The 21,534-nt window shown below is 38.7% G+C and overlaps 1 protein-coding gene across 7 annotated transcripts in view; it reads left to right on the top strand.

Moving 5' to 3' along the window:
* The window catches only part of STAP1 (signal transducing adaptor family member 1), a 55,318-nt gene that overhangs the window by 24,075 nt on the left and 9,709 nt on the right, over positions 1 to 21,534 (top strand). For 2 of the 7 annotated variants that reach the window (XM_030818851.1, XM_030818847.1), the window contains 6 exons: positions 1,408 to 1,464; positions 5,458 to 5,624; positions 7,712 to 7,840; positions 14,951 to 15,020; positions 17,322 to 17,418; positions 19,808 to 20,034. In XM_030818851.1, coding sequence (XP_030674711.1) covers positions 1,408 to 1,464; positions 5,458 to 5,624; positions 7,712 to 7,840; positions 14,951 to 15,020; positions 17,322 to 17,418; positions 19,808 to 19,875 — 588 coding nt within the window. In that variant the 3' untranslated portion in view covers positions 19,876 to 20,034. Of the gene's footprint in view, positions 1 to 1,407; positions 1,465 to 5,457; positions 5,625 to 7,711; positions 7,841 to 14,950; positions 15,021 to 16,201; positions 16,534 to 17,321; positions 17,419 to 19,807; positions 20,035 to 21,534 lie in introns of those variants that run through there. The other 5 variants (XM_030818848.1, XM_030818849.1, XR_004031711.1 and 2 more) reach the window with 3 other exon arrangements.

Here is a 21,534-nt window from a genome sequence, read left to right as displayed (position 1 = left end):
CATTCAAAATGAGCCAATAAAAGTCACCCAGTAACTACAGTAATAACATAAAGATAACAACTTGTATTAAATAAGATATACTCGGAGACTTTTCCTGGGAGATTACTGATTGATCTTGAAAAGCACTGGTCTGAACTTTGGTGTAATAGGAATCGCCTGTACTAAGGAAATCGGACCCCCATCCCCCAACTCAAAACCTGTATTTTAAGCAAGCTCCCCAGATGATTTGCAGATATGATGGTGAAGAGCACAGCATTGGTGTCAGATACTTGGGTCTGAATTTGGGCTGTTGTATTAGTTATTCATTCGTTGTGATTATAGGCAAGTTACTTACCCTTTTTGTGTCTTTGTTTCTTCACCGGGAAGTAAGTCTTTGCTCAGATGAAGCCCCTCAGCAAGGCCTACCTGGACCACTTTATTACAGTGGCAACCTTTTTCTCCTCTCCCACGCCCTAGTTGCACTCCTAATCTCTCTTACCCTGCTGTATCTTTAATTTTTCTCATTTCTTTCTTTTTTGACACTATAAAATTTACTATTATGTTTATTATTTATCGTTCCTTGCTAGACCCTAAACTCCATGAGAACAAGGATTTTTGTTTTGGTCCCTGATATAAACCAGTGCGTAGAATAGTGCTTAGCACTTAAAGGTACTTAGTAAATATCTGTTAAATGAACAAATCTGTAAAACAATCAAACAAGCAAAAATAATAGGACCTTTTGCCAAGTTGCCTTGAAGGTTAAATCAAGTAATACCTGTGAAGTGCTTAGAATAGTAGCTACAACTAAAAGTGCTCAAAACATGTTGGCTGCAGCCTTGACCTCCCAGGCTCAAGCAACTTTCTCACCTTAGCCTCTCAGGTAGCTGACACCACCACACCAGGCTAATTTTTTGCATTTTTTGTAGAGAGAGGGTTTCACCATGTTGCCCAGGCTGTCTCAAACCCCTGAGCTCAAGTGATGGTCCCACCTCAGCCTCCCAAAGAGCTACCAACCCTGACCTGGTATTGATATTATTAGTAATAACATAGTAATAGTATTTACAGCTAAGAATTGGATGTTTCTACTACCAAATTTGGTTGTCCTGAATTTAAAGCCAGTCCATTTTAACTGCTAATGGAGAGAGTAACTGTGAATTGACACACTGCAAAAGTAAGTTTTCTAACATTTAATTTTTTTGAGTAAATTCGTACATGTTCATTTGTTTTAAGCAAACAGATTACAGCTATATGTCTTCTGACGAAAGAAAATAGTATTGAAATATTTCATAAAAAATACATATTAGTAGTTCTAAGCCAAAAAAAGAAAATGAATTGTTTATTTTAGGCTCAGTCTTAATTATTTATCTTATGATCAATCACTCATGTATTTCCTTCTTTGGCTTTATCTGTTTTTGTCTTCAACTTTAGACAGAGAACACAGAAAGTGGGGAAGAATGGAGAGGCTTCATTCTTACAGTAACAGAGGTAGGAAGCTCACTGCTTTTGATTGATTTTTTTTTTCCAACAAATATCTGCTGAACACCCTATGATCCACACAGAGTGAAAGTGGCTGAAGATATAGCAATTGAAAAAGATAGACCTAAACTCTTGCACTTACTTTGAACGTTATATTTTCATCAGGTGGTGAAGAGGGAGAAAGTAAACAAGTAAACAGATCATCATTTCACATTGTGATAATTGTTATGAAGAAAATAAACAAGGCAATTCGCTAGGGAGTAACAGGTGGCAAAGGAGATCTACTTTTTGGTCTTATCCATTTGACTCAGTGGTCCTTTGTATATTCTGATATTTGTAGCTAATACAGCATGTTTGAAAATACTTTCCAATTTCTTTTCTTTTTTTTTTTTTTGAGATGGGGTCTCACTATGTCACCCAGGCTGGAGTGCAGTGGCGTAATTTGGCTGTCTGCAACCTCCACCTCCAGAGTTCAAGTGATTCTCCTGCTTCGGCCTCTCAAGTAGCTGGGATTACAGGCATGCACCATCATGCCCAGCTAATTTCTGTATGTTTAGTAGAGACAAGGTTTCATCATGTTGGCCAGGCTGGTTTGGAACTCCTGGCCTCAAGTGATCTGCCCGCCTCGGCCTCCCAAAGTGCAGGGATTACAGGTGTGAGCCACTGTGCCCGGCATCCGATTTCTTTTTTATTTATTTAATACATATTTGTAGAATACTAGCCAAGATGAATTTTATAAATAACATAGACAATGTAACAGAGAGAGACCATAAAAATGAAAACTCACCTTTAAACATTTCTTCAGTGAGTCTTAAAACAACAGGATGCTTACCTGTTCAAATCTGTGGTGTTTTATCAGAGACAAATAGTAAGATCTACTGCTTAGAGTTAACTCTTGCAGTAAGATAATGTCCATTATTTTAAATAAAGCCACTGCAGCAATTGCCTTGGAAACATGAAGTTCTTTGATAACCAGCCTCCCAAGGAGCACCATGTTCTCCAGTAATTTAAAAGGATATAAAATCTGTGTTTATTAGAGTCAGTTAAACACAGATTCTATCCAAAGCTAGTTTCTAAGTAAGCCATTGCAGTCGTCTGAAATAAGCACTGCACTTTACCAAGTTGATGGATGCAGGTTCTTCATTTCAGCCAGTAACAGGTAAAAGTTAGAGTTTCAACGACTGTGTAGGGAAATTATGTGAGGCTGGAAAAGTGGACCAGTTGAAGATGTGAAGAACATGTTGATTTCTGAGAGGGAGAGAAGAAATCCTGGGGAACTGCACTCTTTCCCTCTGTTGTGGGAAATATCACTGAGTTACTGGTATGGTGCTTTCAATACTGGGTGTCACTATCCCAAGGGTACGTGACTAAGTGTCAAGGAGTACACTAAAAACACTGGCAAAAACTTCTTGCATCTTCCTGGTACACTAAGGATGTATAAAGTTTTGGCCAAATATTTTGTTTTTAGTTTCTTTCCTGGAGTAAAAATAAAAAACATTATTTTTATATTAAAACACACACATAAATAACAGAATATAAAATAAAATTTATATGAATTTTTTTTTTTGAGATGGAGTCTCACTCTATCACCCAGGCTGGAGTGCAGTGGTGCAATCTTGGCTCACTGCAACCTCCACCTCCTGAGTTCAAGCAATTCTCCTGCCTTAGCCTCCCAAGTAGCTGGGATTAAAGGCGCCTACCATCATGCCCGGCTAAGTTTTTTAAAAAATATTTTTAGTAGAGATGGGGTTTCACCATGTTGGCCATGCTGGTCTCAAACTCCTGACCTCAAGTGATCCTCCCACCTCGGCCTCCTAAAGTGCTGGGATTACAGGTGTGAGCCACCACACCCAGCCTATGTGAATTTTTAAGAGAAGACAGGTTGCGTCAAATTTTGTACTCTGTAAATGTTGTTTTGTGTTACGATTCCAGGTCATGGTATATGAACATTTACAGTATGTTGTTATTAGGATAACTTTAGTAGAGAAGTGAGAGAAGCTCAGACTGTATGTAGTTGAAAGAGCTGAGACATTGCTTTTGAATCAAATAAACCCCAGTTTGGGTCCTGGTTCCATAACTTACTAGCTATGTGACTCTGGACTAGTTATTTAATCTTTCTGAGCTTGATTTTTTTTTCTATTTGTATTAGGCCATTCTTGCATTGCTATAAAGAAATACCTAAGACTGGGTAATTTGTAAAGAAAAGAGGTTTAATTGGCTCCTGGTTCTGCAGGCTGTACAGGAAGCATGGTGCCAGCAACTGCTCAGCTTTTGGGAAGGGCCTCAGGGAGCTTTGAGTCATGGCAGAAGGTGAAGGGGGAACAGACATGTCACATGGTGCGAGTAGGAAAGAGAAAGAGTGGGGAAGAGGTACCACACACTTTCAAATGACTAGATCTCACCAGAATTCACCCACTAACACAAAAGCACCAAGCCTTGAGAGATTCATCCCCATGACCCAAACACCTCCCACCAGGCCCCACCTCCAAAACTGGGGCTAATTTAACATGAGCTTTGGTGGAAGCACATATCCAAACTATATCACCATTTGTAAATTGGGGATAACAATACCATTTTTTTTTTGAGATGGAGTCTTGCTCTGTCACCCAGGCTGGAGTGCAGTGGCTTGATCCCAGCTCACTGCAACCTCTGCCTCCCAGGTTCAAGCAATCGTCCTGCCTCAGCCTCCCAAGTACCTGGGATTACAGGCACATACCACCAAAAATTTTTGTATTTTTAGTAGAGATGGGTTTCATAATGTTAGCCAGGCTGATCTTGAACTCTTGACCTCAAGTGATCCACCCGCCTTGGCCTCCCAAAGTGCTTGGATTACAGGCATGAGCCACTGCGCCCTCCCATATAACAATACTTTGTAGCATTTCTGTGAGGAGTTGCAATAAAACATGAACAATGCTTGAGCTATAATAGTCAATTAATAAAGATATGTGTTTCATTAGGTATTTTCCTCCAAATTTTATTTTTTTCTGGTATATATGGAAATTGTTTTACTGGTTATTATCTTAGTTATCTAAAATATCTCTAAGCCTTTTTTATTGTGTATCTGTATTAGTAAATGTTTATGTAAATTTTCTATGTACTTGTACACATTTTAAAACATATATAATAATAGAAATTAGTGAAATAGTAACTTAATGGAAAGTGAAGTTATAATGTTTTCTTCCCATACTCTAATGGACTTTCTTGTATACCTCCTGGAAAGCATGCACGCTTCTCTGAAGATAAAGGTGATAATCACACAGGGCTGCCTCCAAATACAGACTTGCTGGTGTCATGTACAAAAAATATCCTACCATTCAAACTATACCTTCTAGGAGCACAGAGCTGGTCATAATGAGGTCAAAATTGCAGGTATGAATATAAATCAGAAGGACATATATAGGTGAGTCAATTCGAAACACATCTCTAGGAAAGGTAAGAACCACCACAAAACCAACTAATAAGTAGAAAGTATCATAATTCTAACATGTGAATGAATGTTTGAAACACACCACAGACACAAACTAGAGACCTCTGACTGCTGCTCTTCAGTCGTCTAATCAACGGTTCCATCTGAATCCCATGTGGCCATGCGGCTGGGGGAAATCATTTCAGATAACTTATGAGAGAGTGAGGTACCTGGAGGGTGTTCTGGAACTTCCCTGGCATTGATGAACTAGTAAGCTCAGAATGAAAAATATGAGGTTTGTTGTTACTCGAATTAGCTTTTAGCGCAAGGTGGGGTGTTCTTTGCTTTGGGGCCAAACCAAAAGGATGATTCTTTGGAAGAAGGGTAGGCACGCCGTACAGGTTGCAGTTGGTGCAGAGGCAGTTCTGAGACACCCACCCTAGACTCAAATCTTCTGTTTCTTATTCCCTTATTCCCTACTCATTCACCTCTGCCAGGTAACTGTAGTCCTGTAGGACCAGAACAGGCTCATCTTTACTAAAGTTGTAAGTTATTAATCTGTTTTCTTGCCTGCCTACTCTTTTAATTGGTTTCAGCTGTCAGTTCCCCAAAATGTGTCACTCCTACCTGGGCAAGTAATTAAACTGCATGAAGTCCTAGAGAGAGAAAAGAAAAGGAGGATTGAGACAGAGCAGAGTACGTCTGTGGAAAAAGAGAAGGAACCAACTGAAGATTATGTGGATGTACTGAACCCTATGCCAGCGTAAGTGCACAGTGAACTGCAGTTTATTCACTCAATTGTTAAAACTAATTTCTGATTATAAAGGAGAGTTAGCCACTTGCTCTTGTTAAGCCAGGGACAATAAGCAGCCTTGGGGATAAACTGTATATCTCTGAGTATATGCCATATTTCCTCTTCTATGTCATGATCAACAAAATGCAGATTTGAACCAACCATCTTACCACACAGGAAATCCCCTTCCACCCACATCTTTAGAACAAATAGATACTCTTTCCAGAGCTCACACCTAAATAAAAACTCCCATGAAGAAGGCAGGAAAAGATATTTTTTCACTATGCAAACTCTATGATTGACTGATTTTCTATCAGAAAATTATACCAATAAATTTTCAATACCTAGAATGTTCTATTCAACTGACCAATTAGTGAGTAGTCATCAAGCTTGTACTTTGACAAAGTCCTTGTGTAAAATGTTTAAGGTGTTGGAAAAATAAAGAAGTGCAGAAAATGCTAAATTCACCAACATCCTACATTTATTTTTTATATTATTGAAAAGATTCTGAGCTCTTTCCTCCTGGAATCTTGGTGTTGTTGTCAATAAAACTTGTCCTGGTACCCTGTTTGACATCAGGTTCTGTTGCATACTCTATCTGTACTACAATCACTGAAACCTGCCAACCATCATTTTTACCTGAAACCACCAGCAACTGATGGACTGATAAGTTAAAAGTCACACGGACTGCTAATTTTTCTTTTTTCTCAATAAAACAAGTAATATATGTTTATTATATATAAAAGATTAAAATCATTCCTTGTTCCACCACTCAGAGATATTTGCTATTAACATTTTAGTGTTTTTTTTTTGTTTTGTTTTTTTTTTTTTTTTTTTTTTGAGACAGTGTCTCCCTCTGTTACCCAGGCTGGAGTGCAGCAGCACGATCACAGCTCACTGCAGTCTCCACCTCTGGGTCTCAAATGATTCCCATGCCTTGACCACTGCCACTGCGCCCAGCTAATTTTGTATTTTTGTAGAGACAGGGTTTTGCCATGTTGCCCAGGCTGGTCTTGAACTCTTGAGCTCAAGTGATCTGCCCGCCTTGGCCTACCAAAGTCCTGGGATTACAGGTGTGAGCCACCATGCCCAGCCTTCTACCAGATTTTTTCTATGAGTTTTTTTTCTATGACTATGACTATATGTTTTCTTGACTACGATGTACAGGTGGTCTGTATAAATTGAACAATGGTTAAATGACTTTTTGACTTTAAGATGATGCAAATGCAATATGCATTCAGTATAAACTCTACTTTTCCAGTACCCATACAACCATTCTGTTTTTCACTTTCAGTACAGTATTCAATAAATTGCATGAGACATTCAACATTTTATTATAAATAAGCTTTGTGTTAGATGATTTTGCTCATCAATAGGCTAATGTAAGTGTTCTAAGCATTTTTAAGGTAGGCTAGGCTAAGCTACGATGTTAGTAGGTTATTCGTATTAAATGCATTTTCAACTTATGATATTTTCAACTTACAGTGGGTTTATCGGGATATAATCCCATCATAATTCAAGGAGAATCTGTATATTATAAAAATGAGAGGTGCTTTATTTTTTATTTTGCACATAAAAATAACAACGCCATAGAAAGACATATTACACCAAAAGAAATGAGTGCAAACATATTTAAATATCAGTTGTTTAAAACATAGACCATACAAGAGAAACATTTACAGATGTTTTGTATCCCTGAAAGGAGACCCCCAATAAATATTTATCCAAGAACCTACTTATCAACTGAGACTGGGGATACATTGTTAATTCTTGTTGGTAATGATGATTATATACTGATCAGTAGATAACTTTTCAGGTTCTCTTTGTATAAAAAGGCTTTGGAAGAATTAAGGAAGGAAGACCTTAACATTAGCATATGCAGAGTGGCACAGGCTTGTAATAATAGATCATTGTAATTACACAATTGGAATAATCAAACAGGAAGTTTTAAGAAAAGTTAGCAACTGCAGCTCTCAAAGTGATTTTGGTAGTATTTTTTTCAAGTAATGATCTTCATCAGTTAAAAAAAATTCTGTTTTTTTATCTCACCTCTGTAGATGTTTTTATACAGTGTCCCGGAAAGAGGCAACTGAGATGCTCCAGAAGAACCCTTCTTCGGGAAATATGATCCTGAGGCCTGGTAGTGACAGTAGAAACTACTCCATCACTATCCGGCAGGAGATAGAGTATGTTTAATGTTTTAAAACTGTATGGAATTTTTAGAAGCATGGTATCACTTAATACAAGTCCAGGTCAGCATCTGCTATGTGTTTCGTTGGGGCTAAAAATATGAACACAAGTGGCCAGGTGCGGTGGCTCATGCCTGTAATCTCAGCACTTTGGGAGGCTGAGGCAGACGGATCACAAGGTCAGGATATCAAGACTATCCTGGCTAACACGATGAAACCCCATCTCTACTAAAAATACAAAAAATTAGCCGGGTGTGGTGGCACGTGCCTGTAGTCCCAGCTACTCAGGAGGCTGAGGCAGGAGAATTGCTTGAACCCAGGAGGCGGAGGTTGCAGTGAGCTGAGATCACACCACTGCACTCCAGCCTGGGCGACAGAGTGAGACTCGGTCTCAAAAAAAAAAAATGAACACAAGAATAGGGAGGGAATGTCATAAAAGCAATGCTAAAGACTGAGCCAATGCTAACATTTGCAGCAGGGAAGAAGAAAGAGTAACATATTATTTTGGTCCTGGATATAGTTGCATTGTTCAATCAATTCAGTAAAGATTTGTTGAGCAGCTGCTATATGCCAAGCAATACTGTAGGCACTGAGAATACAGCAGTGAAAAAAACAAACATCTCTGTTTTGGTTTGAGTTGCCTAGCAATAAAAATATAAAAAGAAAAACATCCCTGGCTTCAATCTTCAATGAGTTTACGTTCTTGTAGGGAGACATAGACTTAAACACATAACTAAAAATACATGTGGCAATAAGGTCTACAGAGTAAAATAAAGCAGGATGAGGGAGATGGGAACCCTCAGAGGTGATAAAGGGAGCACATTTTTATGGTTGCTATTGTTTTAATATAGAGTGGTCAAGGAAGACCTGCTTTATTAACTGATTTAAGCAGAGAGCTGAAGGAAGTGAGAAAATAAACCCTACCAATATCTGGGGCAAAAGTGCTCCAGGCAGCAAGTGCCTATGCTTTGAAACAGAAGAATGCTTGACTTGTTCAAGAAAGGAAAAAGGCTGCTGTGACTGCAATGAAAAGAGCAAAGGGAAAAGTGGTAGGAGAGGAGATTCCAGAGTCGGGGTAGGGACACATCACTCAGAGCCCTACAGATTATTGTAGGGACAAGGGTTTTACTTTGAATGACATGAAAGGCCACTGAACTGTTGTCATAATCTGACTTATTTATAGAAAAGGGCCACTTAGGAGCCTCTTTGTCAAGGTTACGAATTTCTTTCTGGTAAAATGGTCTAACTTTGATAAAGTCAGTAACACTTAAATGCAAACGTTATTTTTCTGTGTAGTTAGGGTAGTTAGATCCTTTAACAGACTCCAGCTTTCAAAGTCTCTGCGGACTTGCACTTAGCCGGAGACTCCGGCTTAGTTAACACTTCCACAACTGAGAATATAATTTAAATATCGAGGTTTTGTCCTACATGAAAATATCCAGTAAATGACTTTAATATATATGCATAAACAGAACTTTGACGTTTGAATTTGCTATTCCTTATGGGGATAATATTATTTCATTAAATTTTATACTATAACATATCTATCAATGAATCTATCTACTAATCCACCCCATAAATATCTATAATTCTAAATACGAAGATATGTATGGTGAATAAAGGCAGTTAAAAAGAAACAACTTCCAGAGACAAATTTAAAACATGGCATTATGGCTACATTGCTAGTGTGTGCCACAGCCCAATTAGCTTTATTCACTTGCCAGTAAACAGATCCTTGTCTTATACACTAGTCATGGGCACTGAACAGATGGCAAGAATGTTAGATGGTAAATCAGGTCATGGTTCTTTGTGTAAGGAAATGTGTGTGTGTATTTATCTCTGTGTGTATATTTCTACAATGAATGTCTGTCAACTTAAACTTGTGGTTTCATTTTTTGTTTATTTTAAACTAACAATTGAAGTTAATGGATTTTCAACTCTATTGAAATACAGTAGAAAATAATAGATTTTTCAGTTACAACCTAATTTGATGTATTATTTGACTATCTTGATACAAATCCAAAAGAAATCATTTTTCTTATTGTTATGACTGCCATTAAACATCAGTGAACTTAGAATAATTGTAGGAGAAAAGTGGATTTTTCTCTTTACTATATTCTGGTCAAGAAGTCTGTCCTTCTTCAGGATTTAGGAAATTGTTTATGACATAAACTACAGCATATCCTTAACCGTTTACTTCCACTTTTAAAAATGAGAGGATGTAACACTGAATTAACAATTAAAAGAGAGAGCAGATTTTTAGTAGAAACATAATCTAACTGCTTAAAAGTAAAATTAGATCACCAAAGAGAGTGATTTTTTTTTCCTTAATGTCATTCCTTTCTTGGTCAGATTGAGTGGTTGATCCATTTACACGTGACCCCCGTCTTACTATTCTGCATGAAATGAACAAAATCTCAAGATCTGATAGCTCCGTAAAGACTGCATATTTTGGCCAGGTACGGTGGCTCACGCCTGTAATCCCAGCACTTTGGGAGGCCGAGGCAGGTGGATCATGAGGTCAGGAGTCTGAGACCAGCCTGACCAACATGGTGAAACCCCATCTCTACTAAAAATACAGAAATTAGCTGGGTGTGGTGGCACGCGCCTGTAATCCCAGCTACTCAGGAGGCTGAGGCAGGAGAATCGCTTGAACCTGGGAGGTGGAGGTTGCAGTGAGCTGATATTGCACCACTGCACTCCAGGATGGGCAAGAAAGCAAGACTCCGTCTCAAAAACAAAACAAACAAACGAAAAAACTGCCTATTTCTTGCACAATAGCAGCCTGATCCCTTTTAAGGTGGTCTAGATTAGTCCAATTCTTTCATTACATTTTCTATACAATTAACTATGAGAAATAACTGTTTTCTGCTGCAGACGTGGTGTGTGACTAAACAATGAATTTCTGTATTTAGTGTCACAGTTTTTGCTCACAATTGTATTGTATTTAAGTTATATATTAAGCTCATAAGAGTATGGAAAAGGAGTTCATATCAAAGTTGCATAATTCTAAATTTAATAAGTTCCCTTTCAGTTTGAATTCATATAGAAATTCATGCTTTTGTTAGCTGATAGTCATCAAAACTTACAACATTTTATAAAACTAATCATTCCAAAAGTTCGTATTTGGAAAGCAAGAAGTTTATTGGTTAAACTAAGGCATTCTAACACTACAGTCAGTATGCACTTATTTAGGCTTTGAGAAATAGTTTATATCTGGAAGTGGATAAGAAAAATTCAACTGTACTGCACAAATTTTCCTTACATGCCAAATCCATCTATGATGTCAAAGTTTGTTAAATGTATTCTCTAATGCCTCAAAACAGGTGTTTCAGAGTACCTGAATTTAATATCTTCTACGTAACAGGTCACTTAAAGGATAACAGTTGTACAGAGTATTAGAATTTTCGCTTGTTATGCTGTACAACTTAATGTAAAGAATTTGGTAGAAACCTCAGCTATTGGGAAGCAGTTGTATTACCCACAAAACCAATTCATTCTCTTATAGGTTATGGGAGAAATGTTCAGTCATGCAAGTTAGATGAGTGTGTCTGGTAAAACATTAGCTGAAAAGTACAAGTTGGTTTACAAAGCAGTATATGAAAATACAATTATCTCCATCTGTTCACAGAGCAGCTGTGGGAGGGAAGACTTGTTCTCAGGAATAAACAAAAGCCATTCAATGCCAAATTGCCAGATGACTCTTGTCTCAATGTAGACTATCATCCACCTTTACCCAGCCCAGTGGTGCGTGAATTCATAAGACATAAAGCTGTTCTTACAACAGAACTTCATGGCTTCGTTTGGTTTTCTTGAAAACGTTATGACTAGGTACCAAGCTAGCAGTATGGAAACTTTGGAAAGCCATTAGCTAAGGAAGCAGCAGGAAATATTTACCCAAAATTTATTTCTTTGCAAAAATGGAGGTCAGAAGCTAAGAACAAGTATTTATAACCACATTTAAGGGGAGGGGACACCTTTTCTTGTTTTTTTGTTAAGACGGAGTTTTGCTCTTGTTGCCCAGGCTGGAGTTCAATGGCACGATCTCAGCTCACCGCAACCTCCACCTCCCAGGTTCAAGCAATTCTCCTGCCTCAGCCTCCCGAGTAGCTGGGATTACAGGCATGTGCCACCACGCCTGGCTAATTTTTTTTGTAGTTTTAGTCAAGACAGGGTTTCTCCATGTTGGTCAGGCTGGTCTCGAACTCCTGACCTCAGATGATCCGCCCACCTCGGCCTCCCAAGCTGGGATTACAGGCATGAGCCACCGCACCCGGCCGGGGACACCTTTTCTTAAAAAAAAAAAAAAAAAAAAAAAAAAAAAAAAAAGACTTGCTACTTCTGTTTTGAGGTCAGCATCAGGAAATCTTAATATAGCAAATTCTATCAATCTTGTTTTTTTCATCTCTTTTTATTTCTTTGGAAAAGCAGAACAAAACAGAATATGAAAGGAAAGCAAAATGTCTATAAAGAGAGTCAAAACCTAAGCAACTTCAATGGAATTTTTTTCCCACCTCTTTCTGTTCCAGAATTTCATTCTATTAGTCAAAAGTTCCAAGATACCTTGTTGACCTTTGCCACCTTTCCTTCCACAGCTTTGCCATAGATGATGATGATGATATGATGGCTTTTGTTGTTGTTGTTGTTGTTTGGGATGGGGCCTCGCTCTGTCTTCCAGGCTGGAGTGCAGTGGTACGATCTCGGCTCACTGCCAGCTCTGCCTCCCGGGTTCACGCCAGTCTCCTATCTCAGCCTCCCAAGTAGCTGGGACTACAGGCGCCCGCCACCACGCCTGGCTAATTTTTTTGTATTTTTAGTAGAGACAGGGTTTCACCGTGTTAGCCAGGATGGTCTCGATCTCCTGACCTCGTGATCCGCCCGCCTCGGCCTCCGAAAGTGCTGGGATTACAGGCATGAGCCACCGCACCCGGCCAATATGATGGCTTTTAATAACAACAATCGTTCTCCTTATAGGTTACCATTGTGGGTGCCATGTTGAGTACTGGCAAACATTTCCTTCAGGCCCAATAAAAACTTTGAGACAGACAGTATTTTCCATGTTTTACAAATGAAGAGGATGAGACTCACAGAAACTACTACATTAAAACAATACATTTAAGTAGTAAAAATGGTTATAATTTACTGAGTGCTTAAATGTGCCAGACACTGTACTAAGGGCTTTGCAAACATTAACTCACAGCAGCCCCGTGAGGCAAGGCACCATCTCCATTTTATAGATGAAGAAAATGGAGGTTCAGAGAACCCACATGACAATCAGAATTTGAACCAAGTTTTCTATCAGTCTTCCAATGAACAGCAATCTCTTATTTAATAGGAATACAGGAATTCTAATTGAAATTGTAGAGTTTTCAAAAGTAACTGTCTGATTACGAAGATCTTATTATGATGTGATAAAGATAAAGCCAGATATAACCACCCTGAAAGGGTACTGTATGACCTTCTGTGTCCAAAAATGCTTCCTTCACCAACTTGCAACTGATTCCTGAAGTTTCAGCACTAAGGAGTGTTTTCTTTTAGGAAGGGAAAGGGTTGGTTGGGTTTTATCCCATGTTTCGAAAGTAGGTTATTGGAATTTATGAGCTGTTTCCATTGTGGTATCCCATTGAGAGGTGATTTGGATATAATGGTGGATGAGAAGAGTCCCCTGAATAGAAGACTTCAGTTTCAGTCCTAACTGAAAACAGAAGGAGAAGCGATTTAAAAAAAAGAAGGTAGAAAGACCCTGTGCCTAGCTTAACCTGCTGAACACTTCTGTTTTAGACAGCTTCTGTACCTAGGACAAATGCTTAATTCGTGTGTCATTCAAGCAAATGACAACGTAATAAATGCTGTTAACTTGTCAATACTAGAAAAAGTTTTCATCTTAACATGCTTGCCATACAAATCAAGGGAATTCAAGACAAACATACTTTGGTTCAAAACTAACTGACAAGGATAGTGACTTCTGATCTCCGTATAAATTTGCTTAGTTCTAGCAGATAACATTATGAGATGGGGGATCCTAATTTTTTTTTTTTTTTTTTGAGACAGGGTCTCATTCTGTTGCCCAGGCTAGAATGCAGTGGCACAATCATAGCTCACTGCAGCCTCAACCTCCTGGACGCAAGTGATTCGCCCACCTAACACCTGAGTAGCTGGGACCACATAGGCATGCCACCATGCCTGGCTAATTTTTTGATTTTTTTTTTTAGACATGGGGTCTCACTATGTTGCCCAGTCTGGTCTCTAACTCCTGGACTCAAGCGATCCTCCCGCCTTGGCCTCTCAAAAGTTCTGGGATTACAGGCATGAGCCATCCCACTCATCCAGCTTCTAATATTTTAAAAACTCAACTTTATAAATATTTATTCTGTGCCTCATGCTAGAATACAGTGATGAATCGGATATGCCTCTTGTTCATAAGCATTTCATAATCAATAAAATACCCTGTATTTGAGGGGTAATAATTTTGAGTGCTATGTGACTACAGAAGAGGAAGACAATACGATTCATATAATGTACTTACGTTATCATCTGTATGTTCATATAGTGCCTAAGACCCAGTATTTTCCATATCTCCAAGTCAGCCCCAAAGTTAGTGGATATCCAGGGTGGTATATGAGCTAACATGAATAACAGCTATTGAGGGGTTTCTGGTTGGATTGGTGATAATGTAGAGTAGAAAGCAATGTACTTTTAATAATTCTTTCTACTTCTCTCAATATGGAGAATATATATTTGATTTTATATACCTACATAGAATTTTATTATATTGTTTACTTTCTAGGTTATTGACATTAAAAAATTATTTCTGCCTGAAAGATTTTTAATTCTTGATTCCTTTTTTCCCTGTTTATTCTTTCTAATTCACCCACTCAATGACCCAGATTATCTATATTCCTAGTGAGTAGCCCCCACAAAAAGACACTCTGCAAACCAGGTAAACAGAAAATTAAAATAAAAAACCACGAAGGATTTTTTTTTTCTTGCCAAACTATAGTCATGACAACATAGGTTGATTATACAGGTGATATTTTACATTTACTTTAGTTTGCATTTACCCAATTGTATAATAAAATGGAGACTTAACCATTTGTTTCATTGTAGCATTCCAAGAATCAAGCACTACAAAGTGATGAGCATAGGACAAAACTACACTATTGAACTGGAAAAACCTGTAAGTAGCTATTTTTGTTGTTGATGAACTTCCTCCCGATTCCTTCTAGCCTCCTAGTGCTGGCAAAAAGCAGCCAAGTTAAGGAGCCCTGAATGTGGCAGATATACAAGGTGAAAAGTGAGATTCAGGAACAGGTGGTGAGGCAGAGTAAAAGATAATTTGCTTCTAAAAATTCTTTCCACTTTTCTTTCTCTGCAAATCTCTCAAGGTTTGCAGAGAAAGAAAAGTGGAAAAAATTCAGAGAAATATATTTTGTTAAACATTCTCCAATTATAAATCTTCAAATATGTTTGTTTCTAATGGGAAGAAATCTGTAAATGCCTAATCCTCTAATACCTGTCTTGCTGAAGTTCAGAAATCCTCTCTTAATAGCAACATAGTAGTGAAGAAAGCATTTCTTATTTGTCTTGAACTCTTCTCCCACCCTAGCTGACTTACCGTGGGGTTAATGATATAGCTAAGCACTTGACATATATCATCCAATGTAATTGTTATCATTACCCTGAGGTAGATATTGTTATGCCTTTTATACAGGTGAGATAATTGGTGTTTACAGTGTTCTGAACCAATGGGAATGTGGTGATGTGGCCTACATTCCAGGATGCTGAAAAAGAGAATATAGCTCTGTGATTTTAGGCTGCAGTAGTGGGAAGATTGAGTCAGGAAAGTTGTCTCTGGATATCACTTAAATAGAACTGGTGGGTCTTGAAGATATTTATATTTACCTAGTTCCTCTGCTGCTCCAGGCCCACTGTGTTGATCAAATAGAAGAAGGAACAGTGTGGTTGAATTTCTTATATTTTGGTCATAATTCTTAAAGAGCAAGGTAGCTGCTGATTCATAGAGCACACTTACATCTTTGCCCTAAGTACCTCCCAAAGCCTCTCAGTTATCAGATCCATTCCTGACTAGACTTTTAAAATAAAATTCAATAAAGAAGGCAGAGAACTAGATTGCTAAAGGATAATCCAAATAACTAAGTGACTGCAAGCAATGGACAAGGAAGAATAATGTGTCATCTTTGTAACTGGGTAAACTGGGGCTCACTTCTGTCTTTAGCTCATACAGTCTACAGTGTAAGGAAAACTAACAGCCTGGATTATTCTTTCATTTTTCACCCTCCCCAACCATACGCCTCAATCCCTCAATAAGGTTGTATTTTTGTGATTTTTTTTTTTTAGAGACAGGGGTCTTGCTGCGTTACCCAGGCTTGAGCACAGTGGCTGTTCACAGGTGCAATCATAGTGCCAGCCTGAAACTCCTGGGCTCAAGCGATCCTCCCACTTCAGCCTCCCGAGTAGCGGGAACTACAGGTGTGTGCCACTGCGCCTGGCTCAGGAATTCTTTTCCTCTTCAAAGTTATCTGGTATATTCTGGCATATTTATTCTGATTTCATTTGTATAAAAATATTAGTTTAGGGGTAGAGACACATTTTATCTACTCCTAGACTCTTATCCTGTTACAATAAAATACTAAAATGCTTAAATTCTCTGGTTTTAAAGGTTATTTGCTTTAAAGTAGAAGAAACCAACTACAGCTAACTTAAGAAAAAATAAATTTATTATAAGAACATAGAATGACTGGAAGGGTAGCAAACCTTCAGGGACTAGGAAGCAGTTACTTGTGCTAAGAACCATCTGATTAGGAAACTGGATCCTTCTTTGTTCTTCTACTCAAGTTCAAATTTCAGAAAGAAAGCATTTTCTGGCCTAACTTGAGTCACATTTTTTGCTTCCCCCATTTTTTAAGGGACAGCGTCTTACCCTGTCACCCAGGCTGGAGTGCAGTGGCTCTACCATAACTCATGCAGCCTCGAATTCCTGGACTCAAGGAATCCTCCTGCCTTAGCCTCCTGAGCAGCTGGCGCTACAGGTGTGAGCTACCACACCTAGCTAATTTTTTCAATTTTCGTAGAGACAGGATCTTGCTATGTTGCTCAGGCTGGTCTGAAACTCCTGGTCTCAAGTGATCTTCCCACCTGGACTTCCCAAAGTGCTGGGATTACAGGTGTGAGCCACCACACTTGGCTTACATTCTTATGCTTTAATTGAGGGAGAGCAAGGTACCTAACTATTGTCTACCAGATTGTATTCAGTGGGAAAGGTGGTAATTCCTCAACAGAGAATGGACACATGGTCAATTAAAAAGGATAAATAAGACACAGGGATAGGTAAAACTATGGTCATACAGTAAGCCATTGAAGTAATGACAGTAATCTCCATTAGATTCCAGTTGAGCCTTCTCTTACTCTATATTTATCCAGGTGATGCTGAGTTTTCTCTCACTCTCTATTAATACAGGTAACACTCCCAAACCTTTTCAGTGTCATTGATTATTTTGTGAAGGAGACTCGAGGAAATTTAAGACCATTTATATGTTCAACTGATGAAAACACTGGTATGTTTTTCACTTCATTGCTATGTTAAGGGAAACAAAACAAAACAAAATTCCCAAAACTCTGCATATGATTTATAGTACCAGCCAGGCAGGAACTGCAGTTCAGTCTTTAAATGTATCCATTTGGAAATCATTTTGTCACTCAGTCTGTGAAAACAGTAAAGTACCAATATGTATTATGAACAGAGTATGGGTGCATTCTAGGGAATGGAAAACCCTGAGGTATGTATTATTACTATTAACTTCATTCTATCATTCTACTCAGCTTTATCTAACAAATTCAGAGGTAAGAGAAAACCATAATCATACAAGTTAATAGAAACGAAATGGAATTCAAAGGGACAGTCTGTCAACAACGTTAGATGCGTAATACAGGATAAAATGAATGAAGATTAAGAAGAGATGATGGGAACTGGTGATTAGCCAATAGATGACTTGAGAGAGAGAAGTTGTATTCCACTATGAAGGCAGAAGTCAGATTGCAAAATAACAAGGAATGAGTGGGTGGTGAGGAATTACAGATAAAGATTGTAGCTAGGACCAGCTAGAGAATTTGCTAGCCCCTTGTTCATAAATAAGAATTTCAAAAACAGTTATAGCAAACCATCAAACCAAGCATGAGACCCTATGCAACTGCACAGTTTACACACCCCTGAAACTGGCTCTCTCTGCAGTCCAATTTCTGGCAGAACAAGCCAGGCTGAATGTAATAGTCTCTATCTTATGCAACAGTTCCTGGTACACATGGTCACTGGCAAACTGTAAGCAGGTGAGAGAAAATATCTCCAGCTTGTTTGAATTTTAGTTATCAAAACAAGTCTCTTTTTCTACAGATTATGGGGGAAAGCAACCTTATTTGGCTACCTGCATTGGGGCATATCTGGATAGTCTTATTAATTAAAAGGATAGCAAGTTTAAAAGTCCAAGTTCTTAAAACATGATTATGAATCTTGTGATGCCAAATAATAACAGTAACCAAAACCACAGAATCTCAGGATCTGAAGGAACTTTAGAAAATTGTAGTATCTTATCTGCTTAGAACTCACCTGCACATTCAGTACAGGAAACATCTCTAGGATATGACCCCTTCGGCTTGTTTGTAAATTGTGAATGTAAGAGGGCTTAAATTTGATTTTTGAAGCAGCACAGTTCTCTTCTGGACAGTTCTCATATTAGAGAATTCTTCCTTGATATTGATTCAGTCTGAAGCATTCCTTCAACTTCTACATATTAATCCAATTTCTGGCTTTGAAACAATATGACTTAAAAGCCCATCAAATATTTAAAAATGTCTACAATGTCTTCCCTCAGTTTTTTACTCTGTCATCTAAATTATTGGTTCCTGAATTTCTCTTACTCTCATCTTTGATGTTCTTTTTACATTGTCTAATTTTTAAACTTGTCACTTAAAATATAACCCTACTGAATAATAATGTGGAGCATCTTTTTATGTGTTATTTGCCATTATATATTTTATTTGGGAAAGTATTTAAATCTTTTGCCCATATTTTTATTGGGTTGTTTTTTCTTTCACACTTGTTTTGAGAGCTCTGAACTGATACAAGCTTTGTGTGTGTGTGTGATTGGGAAGTATTTTCTTAGTCTGTGATTTGTCTTTTCATTCTTTTAACAGTGTCTTTGGGAGAGCAGAAGTTTTAAATTTTGCTTCTGCAGATTGTGCTTTGGTGTTATACCTGAGAACTCTGCCTAACCTAAAATCACAGACTGTTTTCCTGTTTTCTTTTAGAAGTGTTGTAATTTTATGTTTCACATTTAGATCTATGATACATTTTGAATTTTTTTTAAACTGGGAGGGATGGGTCAAGGTTCATTTAGTTGCATTTAGATGGGTAATTGTTCCAGCTCCATTTGTTTAAACAGATTATCCCACTGAACAGGGCAGCCCACACCTATAATCCCAGTACTTTGGGAGGACAAAGCAGGAGGATCACTTTGAGAGCACCCTGGGCAACAGAGGGAGACTTCATTTCTACAAAAAGAAAAAAAAAAAAAAAAAGCTGGGAATGGTAGCACATGCCTGTAGTCCTAGCTACTTGGGAAGGCGAGGCAGCCGGAAGTTCAAGGTTGCAGTGCACTATGACTGTGTCAGTGCACAATGTGAAAGGGCAAGAGTGAGACCCTTTCTCTAAAAAGTAAAAATAAAAATACATACTTCTCCATTGAATTGTCTTTGCAACATTTGTAAAAATCTATTGACCATTTTTGTATGGATTAATTTCCAATGATATATGTTCCTGCCCTTTTGCCACACTTACTATAACTTCATAGTAATTCTTGAAATTAGGAGGATTAGTTTGTTCTTTGCTCTTTTCTTTTTCAAAATTGTTTGGACTAGTCTAGTTTCTTTGCCTTTCATTCTAAATTTCAGAATCAGCCTGTTGCTCTCCAGAGAACAATCCTCCTGAGACTCTGACTGGATTATGTCGAATCTGTTGATCAGTTCAGGAAGAACTGACATCATAATACTGGGCCTTCCAGTTGAGGAATGCAATATATTGGTACATTTGGGCTGTCCTTGATTTCTCTCATGGTGCTTTGTTTCAGCATACAGCATTAGCACACATTTTGTTTGATTTTTGTTGCTGGTAAATGATATCTGTAAAATTTGAATTCCTTTGTTCATTGGTAGTGATATAGTTTGGCTCTGTTTTCCCACCTGAATCTCATCTCGAATTGTAATCCCCAAATGTTGAGGTAGGGACCTGGGAGGAGGTAATTGGATCATGGGGCCGGTTTGCCCCATGCTGTTCTCCTGATACTGGGTGAGTTCTCATGAGATCTGATGGTTTTGAAGTGGCCATTTTCCCTGTGCTCTCTCTTTCCTGCCACTTTGTGAAGACGTGTCTTGCTTCCCCTTCACCTTCTGTCATGATTGTAAGTTTCCTGAGGCTTCTGCAGCCATGCACAACTGTGAGTCAGTTCAGCCTCTTTCTTTGATAAATTACCTAGCCTCAGGTAGTATCTTTATAGTAGTGTGAAAACGGACTAATACAAGAATTGGTATTGGCAGAGTCGGGTCCTGCTATAAAGCGACTTTGGAACTGGGCAACAGGCAGAGGGTAGAACAGGTTGGAGGGCTCAGAAGAAGACAAAAAGATGTGGGAAAGTTTGGAACTTTCTAGAGACTTATTGAGTAGTTTTGACCAAAATGCTGATAGAGATATGGACAATGAAGTCCAGGCTGAGGTGGTCTCAGAGATGAGGAACTTGTTGGGAACTGGAGTAAGAGTCATTCATGCTATGCTTTAGCAAAGAGACTTGTGGCATTTTGCCCCTACCCTAGAGATCTGTGGAACTTTGAACTTGAGAGAGATAATTTAGGGTATCTGGCAGAAGAAATTTCTAAGCAGCAAAGTGTTCAAGATGTGACCTGGCTTTTTCTAAAAGTATACAGTCATATGCATTCACAAAGAGATGGTTTGAAATTGGAACTTATGTATAAAAAGGAAGCAGAGGTTTGGAAAATTTGCAGCCTGACCATGTGGTAGAAAAGAAAACCCATTTTCTGGGGACAAATTCAAGCTGGCTGCAGAAATTTGCATAAGAAACAAGAAGCCAAATGTTAATCACCAAGACAATGGGGAAAATGTCTCCAGGGCATGTCAGAAATTTTAAAGGCAGCCCCTTTTATCCCAGGCCTGGAGGCCTAGGAGGGAAAAATAGTTTTGTGGGCTGGACCCAGGGCCCCACTGCTCTGTGCAGCCTCAAGGCATGGTGCCCTCTGTCCCAGCTGTGCCAGCTCCAGCCGTGGCTAAAAGGGGTTGAGGTACAGCTCAGGTTGGTGCTTCAGAAGGTAGAAGCCCCAAGCCTTGGTGGCTTCCATGAGGTGTTGAGCCTGCAGGTGCACAGAAGACAAGAATTGAGGTTTGGGAACCTCTGCCTAGATTTTAGAGAATGTATGAAAATGCCTGGATGTCCAGCCAGAAGTCTCCTCTAGGGGTAGAGCCCTAATGGAGAATCTCGACTAGGGCAGTGCAGAGGGGAAATGTAGGGTTAGAGCCCCCACACAGAGTTTCCACTGGCACTGCCTAGTGGAGCTGTAAGAAGAGAACCACCATCCTCCAGAACCCAGAATGGTAGATCCACCCACAGCTT

This window comes from Nomascus leucogenys, chromosome 9 (genome assembly GCF_006542625.1).
Source record: "Nomascus leucogenys isolate Asia chromosome 9, Asia_NLE_v1, whole genome shotgun sequence".
In the NCBI taxonomy this organism is placed as follows: domain Eukaryota; kingdom Metazoa; phylum Chordata; class Mammalia; order Primates; family Hylobatidae; genus Nomascus; species Nomascus leucogenys.
This window is presented reverse-complemented; position numbering and strand designations above follow the sequence as displayed.